Genomic DNA, 15,650 nt, shown 5'->3' with positions numbered 1-15,650 from the left:
TAACCATAGTTGTCGACTCATTTTCCTTGTCAAGTTCAGCAATGACAGCATTCAGCTGCAGGAGACAGAGGTGCGGGGATGACTCATGAGAGCGGGGCCGGGTGAGTTGATTAGCACAGCTTGGGACTTTCGTCTAATCAGACTCTCCTTTTAAATACAGTAGGGTGCTGGACCTGTGAGGATTGCCTCACACCAGAGACAGACAGCCGCGTTGCCTGTCGCACTTTGTTTGCTCTATGACGGAGAATATTGTCTGCTGAACTGTGTTGACAGTTTTGAAACGACTGGACCCCATGCATCGCAGCAGCTCTGCAGCCAGAAGCACACAGTGAAGAGATGTGTGCCAGTGTTAAAGCGTCTGTGAGCAGACACAGATACACATTTATAAAACAATAAATTAACTTTCACCTCTCCAAATGTTTCTGAGGCAAATTTTAAACATTCTTAAAGTTTTCTTTGGAATATAACATCCTGAAATATTCTGGAAGTTTACTGTTTGACAGGTCAATTCAACACTTCACAACATAGTGTGTTTGTTCTAGGGCTGTCAGATTAATAACTTTTTTAACTTCGCAGTTAATCACAGAATTTGAAAAGTTAATCACAATTAATCAGTTTTTTTAATAAAATTCCATTATTTTGCTTTTTTACAAACAGTTTGAAGTCCATATTGACAAGGTAAGGCAATTCTTACTGGACAAATTAGGTATTGCTACACAAAAGTTATTATTTTATGAATAGATTTATTTTAGTTAAATTTTCACAATTTCTACCCTTATTGTGGATGATTCTTGTATTTCTCTTTCACTCAGAGATGTCCTCACTTGAACTACTTTACTTGAACTACGTCACACTAACCTCTGCTAGCAGGTCGCTGGCTAGGCCTGAGTATTGTATTCTCATCCCTGATTGCCTGGTGGTACGTGGTTGTGTCTCTGCCCTCCCGTCTCATCATCTTCATCACTCTGAGGATTAAGTTATTAGCTGCATTGAACCTTTCATGAAAGAGCAGTGTGGTCTGATGGGAGGTTTGTTTAGGTATCTGTTCGCTGCAGCTCTGAGCCCGAGGTACATTTTAATACCTGGAGCTCTGTCTGGGCGTCGAGCACTGAGCCGTGAAAAATGGTATAATGCTCAGCCCAACTCCTCCCCCTCAGTAACGCTTCACGGGTTCACATTTATCTTGTTAAGCCGGAGCCAACTGGTAAAAGCTGTGAATGGTCCGAGCTGGAAGTCTGGTTGTAGATGCTTCATTTCTAACACTTGAGTTAATTTCGGTCGGCCACCTGGTTTAACGTGAATCCCTTCACAAAAGTCTTCACTTGTAACTGAAACATTTAATTTATGATCCTTCAGATACGGACACTCAGCTATAGTGGTGGACGTTCTTAAATCAAGAGTTCATCATTGTCTCAAGTTTTTTCTGAATTGTTGCGCTAAATTTTGCAGTAAAATGTTTTTGTAACTGTTGAAATCTTTCAGAAAGGAGAATTCCCTGAGCTGGAGTGAACAGCGCTGACTGGTTTGAGCGTCATTTGTAGTTTGGGGAAACAAGGACATTATTTACCCAGAATTCATAGCAAATTTGCCAAACTAGACAGCTCTGTGCGAAATAATTTAGACATCTGTCTGTCTGACATCCAATTCATTCATTCAATGCTAACAATCTTAGATAGAGCAGTAAATGAAAGTTTACCACAAGGATTTAGGAGACTTCATTAAAAAATGTCAGAAAATAACATAATGTAAGGCAAAGGACATTGAGTACATGCCTCAGAACTTCAGCGTGCTTATGTTGAGTGTTTTGCTGCGGCAGGAAGAGAGTGCCATGTGCTCAAACATGCCAGTTGTCACATTTAATCTAGCACAGTACATGTAAATTAGGAGGCTCCCAGTTTGGCATGTAGTGGAGAGAATGTTAATGTATGTACAGAAGCCATGCAGCCTCGTGATAGAGAAACCAGCCTGCGTCCTTGTTTTATACCCTCTTTGACAGAAGAGTTGTCCAAAAAACAATTAACAGGTCTTAAATATAATTATCTATAGACAGTTGATATAAATGAACATAAGACTAACTTAACACGGCCATGTTTACAGGCCCACACTTCCTGTTGCCTGGCTAAACTGTGCTTTTATTCCACCTCGCCGTTCTAAATAGGATCCATTAATAATATTAGAGGATGTTTTCTATCAGCATAATTTGTGATCCCTTTCAAGTTACAGCCAACCATAAAGGTCACCTTCAGCAAGAGAGCTTGTAAACAGGAATCCCCTCTTGCGTTTAGAGCTACTGAGGTGGAGAAAATAGCAAATGTGACACAAATATTTTGGTCTACTTGTAATATGTTTTTAGTTTTATATGCTGTGCTGTCTTTTTGAGACTATAGAACACTGCCAGATCACAAGGATATGTGAGGTTACTAGTCAAGTTAAAGGAATAAAGTGGGATTATGCCACAAAACAAATTCTGAATATTTTTCTTTCCATTGGTTTTAGGTGATTAAATTTGCAGCAGTTTGGAGTTTATATGTTTTTGAATCTGAACATCTGTTTTAAACACCTTTTTAAGAAATGGTCATTACAAGCACGCATCTTCTTCCATGTCCGCACTGGACACTTTATTCAGTGCTGAAACATGAAAGTAAAGTACTGAATGCATCAAAAATGAAAGAACATCATGTACAACATTCTAGCAAACCACATATAGAAAACCAGTGTTAAACCAAAGAAGCCAACCCAAATGTTCCTCTACAACAGAGGGTCAACAGCAGACCAAATCATCCATACAGACAAAATGTGGCTACACCAACAAAGCTCACAGCACCAAACTAAGCCTGAGCTGTGGCAATTTCATCCAAAGCTCCCAAGTTCCTCACTGAAACACTATCAAACCCAAACTGTATTGCATGTCTAGCCAACTTCAGGCAAAGCAGCCTCAAAGTATGTTAGTAAACATTACATATTGGGTTTCAAACCCATGACACTAATGATCATACAATTATTTGTGTCCATTAACAGGTTTTGGTCCTTCTAAATCAAATCTTCTTCCTGGAGCCACTTTTTGGCTAAGGCACAGTAGGGACACCACAAATAATTAGGATATTTAGGAATTCAGCTGGTATGATTTTTAATACCAACAAAAATGCAGACCCTCCTCTCTCTATAAAACTGATGCAGATATGTAGCATGAAGGCTCTGTAGTGCACAGCAGGCACCACTAAAGGGTCAGTCTCTACTGGTGGAAAAAGGAGCTAAGCTGAGAAAGATGGTAATTCGACCTTTAAAACAGATGTCTTAATATACCATTTAGGGATGTCAGCCTGGCACTCATTAACAGGAATTAAGTGGTAAAGTTGGAAGGAAAAAAGCAAACTGACATGAAAAACAAGAGGCCTTTCTTTTACTCCTGCCTCCACTGACTCGGTCTGTGCTTTAGTGCTGCATATCAAACCTCTACCCATGGTGAAAGTTTAATGTTTTGTGGTGTCTTGCCTTTTATTTTAGTTTCTGTTGGTTTTGCTGACAGGCAGTTTGCTAGCAGTGTTAAAATGCAGAAACATGGTGCCTCCTCCCCACCCTCCTGTTTTGGTTAGCTTAAGTTAGCATTGTCCGTTCTGCACCAGGAAAGGTGGCATCTAACTGCCCCCTCCTCTGAAGTTCACCCTGGTGAACTGGTTCCACCAGACCCAAGTGTTGTGCAGAGAGGTAAACGATAAATAAACCTAAAGATCCACATGTAGAACCGGTCAAAAATATTGTCAGTGGCTAACCGATTAACAGTTAACCACTGACATTCTTGTACCCTGGAGACAGGATGTCAGTAAAGGCATAAAGATAGGAAAAATACAGAACGCCCAAGCCTACAGTATACGTTCTAAATGTGAACAACCTTCCACTAATATTCAGTCACCTCTATGAACTTTTTAAATCAAGCTAATTCCAGCATACGGGCGCTTTACTGACAGTCCAGATGGTTCACCACTTAATTCAGAATAACTGTTGGCAAAAACATGCAGTTTTGCTGCGGTGTTTATCAGCGACCGTCTTTCTGGACAATAAGACAAGGAGGAGAGTCAGCCAGCTGTTTTCACGCTGCTAACCAGCTCCTCTGAGCCTCCTTTCACTTCACTGTATATTCTGATGTCAGCTGAAGTGAGTAATTGTTTGCTCGTCTCTCTGGACAGTGATAACTAGACAAGCAATACATCAACCATCTGCTCTGCAAATGTGTGTGTGTGTTTGTGCGCCAGTGTGTGCTTACTCATGCCCACGGTATATGCATCGTGGATCAGACCTGCTAGGCTTTAAAGTGCCGATAAGTCACTGTGTTAAATGTTTGTGTGCAGCTGGAGTGCATGGCTTTGTGTGCAGCGGTTCCCAACCTGAGGGCTCCTTCAAGGGGCAGCAACATAAGTTATGAGATGTTTTATAGACAAGTTTAAAAAGTTTTGTTGTTTTTTTTAAAGTCCTGAAACACAAATTTCAATTCATTTTTTTCAAACAGTAAATATTTGCTTTTTGTGCCACACTTTTTTTGTTTTTTTAAAAGAATTTTCAGGGAATTTTCTGGGTTTTTTTTTTACTAATTTCTAATTTCTAAGTTCTTTTTTTCATTAGTTGCTCATTAACTTCTGATTTTGAACATTTTAAATATAAAGCTAAATTCCCCAGATTTCAAAAGTATAACAGCTGTTCTGTAGCTATCAATTGTATCACTAAATCTTCCTCAGAACATCATATAGTTCATAAAAAAAAGGAATGTATCTACTTTTGGTTGAAAAAAAGGAATTTGGTTTATAAAGATGGATGTTTTAGTCATTATTCTAAATGTTCATTAAATGTTCTATTCAATGATGAATCGACTTATTCTTACAATCTATTAGCATTCCAGTGTGTTCTGCATGTGTAAAAAGTGGATGTACATTTATTTTTAATTCTATCAGTGTATTTAACATCATGAGAAGGAGGACTCTGAATCATATGCCTACAAAAAATCTCAAGACAACACAGTTAAGTCTGTATCTTATTTCCATTATGATCCTAGATGACTGGGCGACATCATACTACCAACAAATGAACACAATAAATACCTAAATAAAAACATTTCTTGTTGAATGCAACTTCTTACGCTAAACCAATTACAAACCAGATTTCCTTTAAGCAACAATGTGTCCTTTTTTAAAATTCTGGTCATGTTGTTTTTTTATGTGCATAGATAAAAATGCACGAGATATTTCAGCATTTGTGTGTGTGTGTGTTTGTGTGTTTAAAAAGGCCTCTTACTTGATGACTGTTCCTTTGGCGCCCCCTGCTGTTGTGAGCATGACCCTAGTGGTGAGGCTGACTCTCAGGTCCTCTTCCTCCAGGCCCAGCAGCTCAGCACAGTGCTCCAGCGTCTGACTCGACTGGTTCTTGATGGCACAGCCACCTGGAAGACAAGGAGGAGGGCAAACATTAAACTCCAGCACTGTCATGACTATGAGGTGAGGTAAAGGTTAGAGTGAACAACACACTATGAGTTCACTCTGAGGCTAAAGGAGAGTAATTTTACACACATTGCGTGGGTACGATGTTATCAGAAAGTCTAAATGAAGAAAAAGCAACACCTGCAAACTTACTCCATGCCATAAAAGTTAAATAAACTCAATGTTTAGATCCTTGTATCTTTTTTAGGTCAAAATGTTTGAAAAGTGGAAACCACACCCATATTTATACATAATGCACACCACTATGCTAAAAATCTCTATGATAGCAGATGTGGTTAACCATCCAAACTGGCCATGGTGATGAAACATCTGAAAATAAACGACTCAATAAAGTACACAGAAACTAAAATTACTGCCTCAGGATTGTATGCCTCTGCGCACCTGTCAAGTTGCACTTACAGTTTAGATCCACGTCTGTGAAAAAGTGGATACTTCACACACAACTTCCCTCCGGCAGCACAGATCTATCCAATCAGCACAAATTTAAGGTGGGAACCTGAGATTAGTGGCACCAAATAAGTACCTGACCAAATTTCTCCCTTTCTGTTCCTAAGTTATGGTGTTAAGTACTGGACATAAAAGTGTTTTTGTAAAACATTACGATAGTAAAGCTGACCTTTTATCTTTTGGATATCAAATGTCATCACTTCATCTTTACACCCTATCAGACATTTGTGTGAAGTTTTCCCAAAATATGTGCATGAATTCTTGAGTTAGAGCCAAAACATGTTTTGTCACTCAGTGCATTTTTGAGTCCAAGTGGATGCTTGCGCCAAATTTAAAGAAATTCCCTAAAGGCGTTCTTGAGACATTGTTTTCCCAAGAATGAGACAGACAAGGTCACAGTGATCTTGACCTTTGACCTATGACCACCAAAACCTGAACAGTTCATTCTTGAATCTGAGTGGACATTTGTGCCAAATTTGAATAAATTCCCTCAAAGTGCTCTTGAGATATTGGATTCGTGAGAATGGGACGGTGGGAGGGACAACCCGCAAATGTAATGCGTTTGGCCAGTGCAGAGACATGAAAAGTACCATTTTTATATTGAAATTGTAGGGTGAAAAAACAAAACCCCACACATTTTGGTTAAAACATTTCTGGATATTAACTGATGCTTTAAAAGCCTAGACTTGACAGATTGTGGACAGATCTGAACATCATGGAGAGATGGAAATTGAAATGGGCACAGCTATAATTTGTGAACATCACAGTAGGTTAGGTTTTTTTGAAGTCTTCAAATGCCTTTTTGGATTTAGTGGAGATTGACTGATGTCGCCTGATATTTAGTTAGCAGTGTGATTTAACAGCAGAAAACGTCTTTGAGCTGCATTCCTGCCCTGTCTGGCTGGAGGTCACATTTCCAGTACAGTTTGCTTCCACATTCAATAAACATACAAGTCAAGTAGGTCACAGAAGCTGTCCTCAGGTATGAAGTGTCTCTGATGGACCCGTGACCTGAGCATGTTGTTACTCTGATCTACACTGCAGCAAAGCTCTTACAACGTGCCAAAAGGATCAAGTGGGTGTAAAATATGAATGAAGTAATCTTTTAAATCCCCCGCATTTCTGCAACAACCTGCACTCCCATGATGACAAATTGACGAGCCGGGCCTACGTGCGCCCTTCTTAAAAGGTGAGGGCGATGCGCAGTGCTCATTATGTATGGAGCCAGTGAGAGGAACACCCACGTGCTGTGAACTATGCAGGCCCAGAGAGAGATGAATAGAGCCTGGAAGGACCTGGGAGGGCTGGAGGGAACTCTATTCACACAGGAAAGTCAAAGAAGTGGTCTTTCATATGGAAGTTTGTTATGTCGTCTTCAGGGCTTCAGCTGAAGGTGGTATGAGTTCATGTCAGAGATTTAAGAAAATTCATCATACTCTCATTCTGGACTAACTGAACTCAAATTGATGTTTTTCCTCAGTAAGGTAGCCTCTCCTGGTGCCCGCTGGTGACAACTTTAAACAGCACTGGAGGTACGTCTCTAATCAGTGCCAACTATCAATAGCTCTTAAAAGCTGAGCTAATATTAAGTCGTTGTCTGGACTGAATGAAGACCCTTTGGAAGTAAATCCTCAAAGTACACATTACAACAGAGCCAAGGACTCAGACCTAATTTCAACTTAATTAAGTTTCATTATTTCCAGCCTCGTCTGTCTGATTTCTCAGTTTGCTTTGAAATATATTGACTTCTGACTGTCAGCACACCCCTTCATGTGCCAAAGGTCCAGAGATTTATGAGAGGACACAAACGATTTTGACAGCGAGCTCAGATGAGCACGCTCAGTTCAGTTTGTCCTCTGCATTGTCAGTTTGCTGAGACAGTAGGAGTTTATAATATCCAAAATGCTGCAATGCAAAGAACGCATGCAGAATCTGCTAATTGATCTGTTCATATAGCTCTGAGAACTGAACTGTCAAAAAATGTTCTGCTGAGCCAGATGACACATTTGGGACAAGATATGGGGACAGAGAGTGTCTTTATACAAACTTTCCAACCCTGCCATCAATAGGTGGATCATAACAAACCTCTGCTGTGCAGGCAAGCTTCAGTTAGATGCTCTGAACTCAGCATTTACGTTTTAGTCGGACACCTTCCATATGTCTATTTAATGTCTTTGGTTTCATTCAAAGTAAGTTTAACACGACCCCTTCAATACCAGACACAACATTTTTTAACAATAACCCTGTGGTAGTAGGCTGCGGTCTTTCAGGAGCACAACACGGCACCACAAAAACAGTTTATTTGTGACTGCAGCAGGCCACATGAAAACCCCAGGACCTACACAGACACTGATTCTTATCGTCCCTTTGTCAATACATGTTTACTTAACATCTTCACATCTGCCTGTATGTGTTTCATTAATGCACACCTTTTGGACAATTATCTCTGTATTTTGCACGTCAATATTCTGTTTATAATTTCTGCAAATCCACTAGACATTTTTACATGTTTTTGCAGAAAACTACTGAGCTATAAAACTGCTCAGTGTTTTTCAAATCATTATTGCTATTTTTCAATTCTATTTTTTGTTTTTTGATTTTTGTAGTACTTGCTTTTATTTTTATGTCCTCTTGCCATGTTTACCATAGTGTACCAATACACCATCTATTAGACATTTGTAAGAATTTTGTGATAATAAGTGTATGAATTCTTGAGTTATGGCCAAAAACATGTTTTGTGAGGTCACAGTGACCTTTGATCCTCGACCACCAAATTTCGATAAGTTCATCCTTAAGTCCAAGGGGACATTTGTGCCAAATTTCGAGAAATACCGTCAAGATGGTCTTGAGATACTGTGTACACCAGGATCACCACATACTTTCATCGACAAAATTTTAAAACTTTAGCATAAAATTCAAACTCTATTTAACATAATTTCAGCAAGCTGTCAAACATGGATGGTGAGACGAACGCAGGGAGAAAATGAAGAAACGTACATGATGGCAAACAAAGCGTGACACATCAAGCATATTAGAGCTACATTATGTAAACAGCTTCAGAAAAAAAGGCTGTATGTTTCATTACAGAGAGGCTTATCCATGGAGCATTACTTAAACAATTTCATTGCACAACAAAATTCTATGACCTTTCCAAAACGCTAAATGATTTTTACTAATTTCATGACTTTTCCAGGCCTGGAAAACAAGTTTGTGAAATTCCATGACTTTTTTCCGGTTTTTCATGACTGTGGGAACCCTGATTAACAAAAATGAGACAGACGAGGTCGCAGTGACCTTTGACCACAAAAATCTAATCAGTTCATTGTTGAGTCCAAGTGGACGTTTGTGCCAAATCTGAAGAAGTTCCTCGCCAACTAGGCTTTCCTGGAGATTAAAAATAGCTAAAAAATATGACAAAAGGTCTCATGAGGACTTTTTCCAGAGCCTAAAATTAAACCAAATCAAAACATATAGAAGGGACGAGGAGCGAAACCAGAACCTTAAAGAACAAACGTGTAAGAACACAGCAGAATGACGAGATTGTTACAAACTAATTCAAATGACATTTCAACATGGCAACAGTTAATCTCTATAGACGTACCCTAGAAGACAAAGCACTACAAGATATTTTCAAATGTGCTGTACCACTGGAGAGTGAGTTTATATTTTCTGGCTATATACCTCAAGAATGAAAAAAAAAACCAAATGGTTGATGGATTTACTGCTGGTGGCTGGAAAAAAAGACGACTCTTACCAGGAAATAGCTATCACAGAAGAGCCCAACTCTAAACGCATGAATGGACGTTACGATGGACATTTATAAAATGGAGTAGATAACAGAATTCATCAACCATAAATCAGAACAATTTGCTTCACGCTGGGAAAAATGGATTAACTGTGTAACACCCATGAGCCTGATTTAGTTTTTTACAGATCTCCTATTAAATTGTAAAGAAATGATCCCTTCCTAACTGTTCATAGTTTTCTCTCTTTTATTTCCTGTTGTTCTGCTCTGTGTGTGTGCCTCTGAAAAGACTACTGTGGGATCTGTGACAGGCATGAACACACAGTGTATGCTTAATGCTAAAAGCCAATAAAAAGTCAATTACAAAAAAAGAAGTACCCTGGAGGTAGATAAACCTATACTTGCAATGGAGATTCAACTGGAAGCCTTCCCTGACCTTGGACTTAAGACAAATTATTGAAATGTAAAGAAATCAAATCCTATATGGGAAATAAGTCATTTCAGTCCTCCTACAGTCAGTAACTACTCTCTGCAAACATCTGCAGTCCTGGGAAATCTTTCTGCTCTCTTCTCCAGATGTTTCCAGATCTCTCCTTCCTGTTTCTCTCCCTGTGGGCCGTCTAACTCTCCATCTTCTCTTTCTGATCACGTCTCGTACTGTGCACTGATTGATTCTCTGCCACAGGTCAGTGTTTCTGATGAGTCCAGCCAACAGACCTGCAATATTCCTCGTACGGCGGCCATTTATGGAGGGTCCATATTTTCAAGCCTCTGCTCTATGTAATAATACTTGGCTTGACATCAGAGTTTAATAGACTTATCTTTGTTTGTGGTCTAAACTTATTTTTCCAAATTAAGAAAAGCTCTTTTGGCCAAATACAAATAAATATTCTTTAAGCACTCCCTAAAAAACACCCTCAAGAGACCTCTATCCAAACTGTAAGCCAAGCCTGCCTCAAACACTGGATGACTGCCTCCTCTGACTGAACACACTCTTCTCACTTGCTGTAAAACACGCTTCATGATAGCCACCTGCTGCGAGAACCAGTCCATTTAATAGGCGCCCTGCTGCGCTTCCTCTTCTTCCCTGCGGAGGAAGAAAACGACGGGGAGGAACCGAGTGCTGAGGAACTTTTTCTGGTGAAGTTCAAAGCATCAGTTGATGTTCATGGAAACCGAGCCTCCCTGGAGGGTTTAGTCTGAACCGCCCAGGAAAATGAGGCGTGAGATGGGGTGGAGCGTCTCAGACAACCGTGCTGCAATATGCCACTTGAAATGTGGAGAATATAATACTTGAAAAGACAGCTTTAATAATGATTGTATGGCTTTCTAAATTATGTAATTAGTGAAAACATTTCCAAGAGATTGAGCTGCTTGTAATTATTCCTTTGAGTCTTAATTACAAATGAGGAATCAAAAGACTGACAAGGCACACAAATGCATCATATTACAAAGGCACTTATCATTGATCACAGTGAGACCGATATCAGAAGATGGAGGCTGAATATTACAGCAATCAATCAAAGTGCAATGAGATCAAAATGGCATCTGCCTTTTAGGAACCAAACTGGTTCAGAGTGGAGAAGCCTGAGAGATGGATGGTTTCTGATACGGAGCAATCACAGAACTCTGCAGGCTGAAAACCCTGGTGATAAACTCTCCTCCCATCCTGGTCTCTGACAACAAAGTGAGTGAATTCTTACACAATAACCCTGATCAGGGGGGATCAGCGTCTCTAGTGTAAATTTTATCTAATTATTGTTTCTTTTACAGCTGCATTATTTTCTATTAATTGTGGTTATTTATAGCATTTGTTTAATGTATTTAATACTGTGTATTTTGGTGTATTGTATGCTCAGATTTACACATTCTGTGTTTTTTTTTACCTGGCTGAAATGTACATGTCCTCTCACAGGCAATAACGACAAAGAAATTTACACATTAGTATATTTTGGCTTTTTCAAGTAAAAAAATACAAAAAATAAAAAAGATTTGTACTTTGTAATGTTTTGGATGACATATTTGCTAAAATCTTACAAGCGTACATGCACAAGCGTCAGTCACAGTGATGTCTGTGAAGTAAAACATTTAGACTTATGAGGAAAATCACCATGAAAACATTTCACTGCAAATGTCACCTTGAAAAACTGATCCCCTTTTCCCTTTTTAAATCTTTTTTTTACGACACCCTGTATATAATATAATTTCATTCACACTGCCTGATCAAAGCAAAATCACGGCTTTAAAAGAAATTCACACAGACTCAGTAAACTGTCAACCTGCCAGTTTAAGGTTCAATGCCAGTCACTGCTGATTAAACTTAATATGATGCTCAGACTCCCCTGTTTACCTTTTGCAGGTATTGTAACCAGTTAAGCGCAAATGAACAAAGAACTATACGCAAAGAACCAATTCCCTCAGAGACATTTAAACAGCTGCATGAATGTGATAATGAGCACTTCACAGCTCATTAACCAGTGACATTTTCACCTCTGAACTCTTTAATATGCTCTAAGCCTCTAATAATGTCTTTGAGGTCCTGTGTCTCTGTCAGAGTGAGCAGTTGCATTTTGTAAAGGCATAGACACACCAAACTGACATCAAAGAACTAGCAGCAGTCAAAGCCGACTGGCCAAAAAAAAGCTCCAAAAAGACTAAAGCCAGTTGCGTCAGTGATGCTGCACTTTGAACAGACTGTGTTCTACCTGTGTGTCCGACCTGTGATCAACTGTAGATGGCACACAGAGGAAAAAGAAAGGCCAAAAAGCACTTAGGCATACACGCGAACCACATGCACAGCGGTTGAGTTCACTACTGTTGGGTGATGTGTAAACAAATATGAAGAATGAGGAGCTCACTGGATTTATAATATTGGCATATTTAACCATATTCACTGCTTATTCCAAATTGATGATTTATCGTGTCAGTGATTGAATGATTGTCCCTAACTTTTATATCGTAATATAATATAATACTATTAGGGGAAAAAAAGGGCATGAGACCCCTGTAAAATGGCCATACCTTTTTTTCATCGCCAAAATTTAGCCTAACTTTGGCGTATTATTACACCCTTTTACTGAGCAGCTAACATGACTGGGCAGCTGCCTTTGGATTCCTCAATTCTTCTAGTTTCATAGGACTTATTTTGAATCTAAAACTGTTTCCATGGCTTGAGGGTTGTCCTAGCATTAGTTGATTCTGTGATTTTTTTTATTTGACTAAAAAAGTTTTGGTAATCCGTAGAATAAATCCCAAAAGGGAGTTCCTTTCTTTATATATATTTAGTGGCCTCCATTTAGAACTGTTTCTTGATTTAAACTCTCAAGTTAACTTTCTATATTCACCGGGATTTCCATGCCTGATTTCTCAGGTTTTTCTATGTATTTCACAGATGTGTCACTGCAGCTCACCTGATGTGCTTCCAGCCTCCTCAAAGTCGATATTGCCGAGGTGCAGCACGCCGGCCACCACCCTGAACAGGTCCAGCTTCTCTGTGTCGTCCAGGCCGATCTTCTTCATCGCCACGGACATCCTGTTGAAGTCTCCCTGGTCGTCCAGCAGGGGGTCCTTTAGAGGGCCCAACTTCAGATGCTGAGGAACAAGAGTGCAGACAGTAAGTGACCACTGACATGCTTCCTCCCTCTAAGACATCTACCTTCATTCCTCCATTATTTAGCTTACTTTCATCTTTTCAACCCATGTGCATTTTTTTCTGGCTTTTCAACTTCACTTTTATCCATCATTTCTTCACCTTCTATCAAACTATTTACCTTCTTTCCTTAGGTATTTACCTGCCTCTCTACTTCTTTTCTTTGTGTGCTTTCTTTTTCTGTAGCAGACGAGTCAATATGAAATATGTTTTTGTTGTTTAAAGAAGAAAAGTCCAGCTTTGTTAAACCACCCATTCAAAAATTGAAGTATATCAAAAATCACACTGCCCTCAAGCTTCCAATCATCCATAAGAATCTTTTCATTTGTTTCTCCAACTAATCTCTGACTTCACTGTAATTGTTTTCTGCAGTAACCCAGACAACAAATATTGAACACATATACCTTTTTTCTTTGCACAGAGCTCTAAAGAGCAGAGTAAACAGTGCATGAAAAATCTGAATTTGCAGCAAAGAGAAGGCAAAGACAGTGAAGAAGGAAACACACGCACACACTTGAATAACCCACTCATGAATGTCACAGTTTGATGATATCCGCAGGCTAAACTAGATGCCATCCACTCGGTGTCCCGTGATAGAATTAAATAGAATGTGAATTCTTCTGCTTAGTTGGTTCCACTATTTAATTTGGTTCTCATTAGATTTTCAATTAGCATTTTCAAGTCGAACGGAGTAAATCAACAGCAAGTAGGTAACACTGACTGCAAAGCAAAGTTCATTGCCTCGAACAAACTCTTTGGAAGGTGCAAATTTTATTTATGTTTACATTAGTTATGAATTAATATCATTGAACTCAGATAAACTGCAGTAACACACCTGAAAAATCTGTCTAGGAAATGCATTTTTTGCTGTTGCTGTTTTTTTTAATTTAGGGATAGGATTTATGGGTAAGTGTGGACAGACAGCAATGCGTCATGCTTGATAAAATACATTTAACAAAACATAATCTGGACTAAAAGTGAATTATATCAAAGTGCAAGACCGGGTGCTGTTTGTGTTGGTTCAGGGTGCATGTAGGGATTGAAATCTTACTTAAAATTCTTTTATGCACATTCAATCTGACATGCCGGACAAATGGTTAAGTGCCTAGAGAGTGATGCTCTGAATAACTTGATGGTGCTCTGAATAACCAAATGATGAATGGAACGATGCGATGCGATGCGATGCGATACAATACGATACGATACAATATGATACGATACGATACGATACGATACGATACGATACGATACGATACGATACGATACGATACGATACGATACGATACGATGCGATGCAATACGCTACAGACAGTCCAGTTTGTGTGAGTGTGAGTGACTATTTACGAATGCACCTCATAGAATTAATGCTAGTGTTCATATTAGACATCATGGGCTAGGTCTGTCATTGTGCCTGCAAGGCTTTCTCTCTGGAAAAACATCTGAGATCAGCATCTGGTTTACTGTCGGGTCTTGCAACTTCTTCAAATTCAGTTTCCACTGGTTCTCTCACAATATTCTATCACTTATTGGGCATATAAATCGGGATTTGAAAATGCACTTGCTGGTATTGTGATTATTATTTTTCATGTCAATAGGCCTCTGATTTCACATTACAATTTCCTCTAGATTTATTTTTAAGAACCACCAACCTTTAAGTTCAAACTGCTCCTATGCAAAGACCATCAGACAGATTTCAGCTGGGTTGCATAGTCTTTGTTTCACTTTCACTTTGCTGCAACATTACCTTGATCAAGGAAGTTATGTTTATACTTGCTAGTCTTCAAGCTGAATATTTCCCAAAATTAAAGATTTTAATTAAATCTGGGAGAAAGTTTAGGCCATGGACCAAAAAAAATGTTTTGGTGATGAAACAGGTCCAGTAATTGTTCAAGGTTTTGTTAAGCCTGCATAAATCACTCTCTTGAGCTTGTTCTGGTGTTTTTCTGCCCTCTGGTGGGACAAAAAGGGAGTAATGCAGATTTAATATTATATTATCCATGTTTTTGCTTGGCACTTAAAACACTTGACATTTCTATTTCATTATTGTCCATCACAATATGCGTGTCAATGTTGACTTTGATTACAGATGGCGATTAGAATGTCGTAAGATTTCTTTTTTTTATGACAACAAATGTACAGGAGGATGTTTGGCTGTTGAGCAACAAGATGTCAACAGACTTGTTCTGTAATTAGTTGAATTTGCATAAAAACTTTTATTCCACCCTTTATCATCACTAAAAATTGTTCAGGCAGCAAAAAAATCCTTGCAAATTAAAAACAATAATAGCCTTCTGCATACTGGAATGTTGTAAAAGTATTGACC

General features: G+C 39.0%; 1 protein-coding gene across 1 annotated transcript in view; it reads right to left on the bottom strand.

The window, feature by feature from the left end:
• Positions 1–15,650, bottom strand: part of myo6a (myosin VIa) — a 183,421-nt gene that overhangs the window by 112,801 nt on the left and 54,970 nt on the right. Inside the window, exons 11-12 of the mRNA XM_042502963.1 lie at positions 13,089–13,269; positions 5,284–5,428 (exon numbers count right to left, since the gene is read on the bottom strand). Of these exons, the coding sequence (XP_042358897.1) occupies positions 5,284–5,428; positions 13,089–13,269 (326 nt within the window). The remainder of the gene's footprint in view (positions 1–5,283; positions 5,429–13,088; positions 13,270–15,650) is intronic.

This window comes from Plectropomus leopardus, chromosome 16 (assembly GCF_008729295.1).
Source record: "Plectropomus leopardus isolate mb chromosome 16, YSFRI_Pleo_2.0, whole genome shotgun sequence".
Taxonomy (NCBI): Eukaryota; Metazoa; Chordata; class Actinopteri; order Perciformes; family Serranidae; genus Plectropomus; species Plectropomus leopardus.
This window is presented reverse-complemented; position numbering and strand designations above follow the sequence as displayed.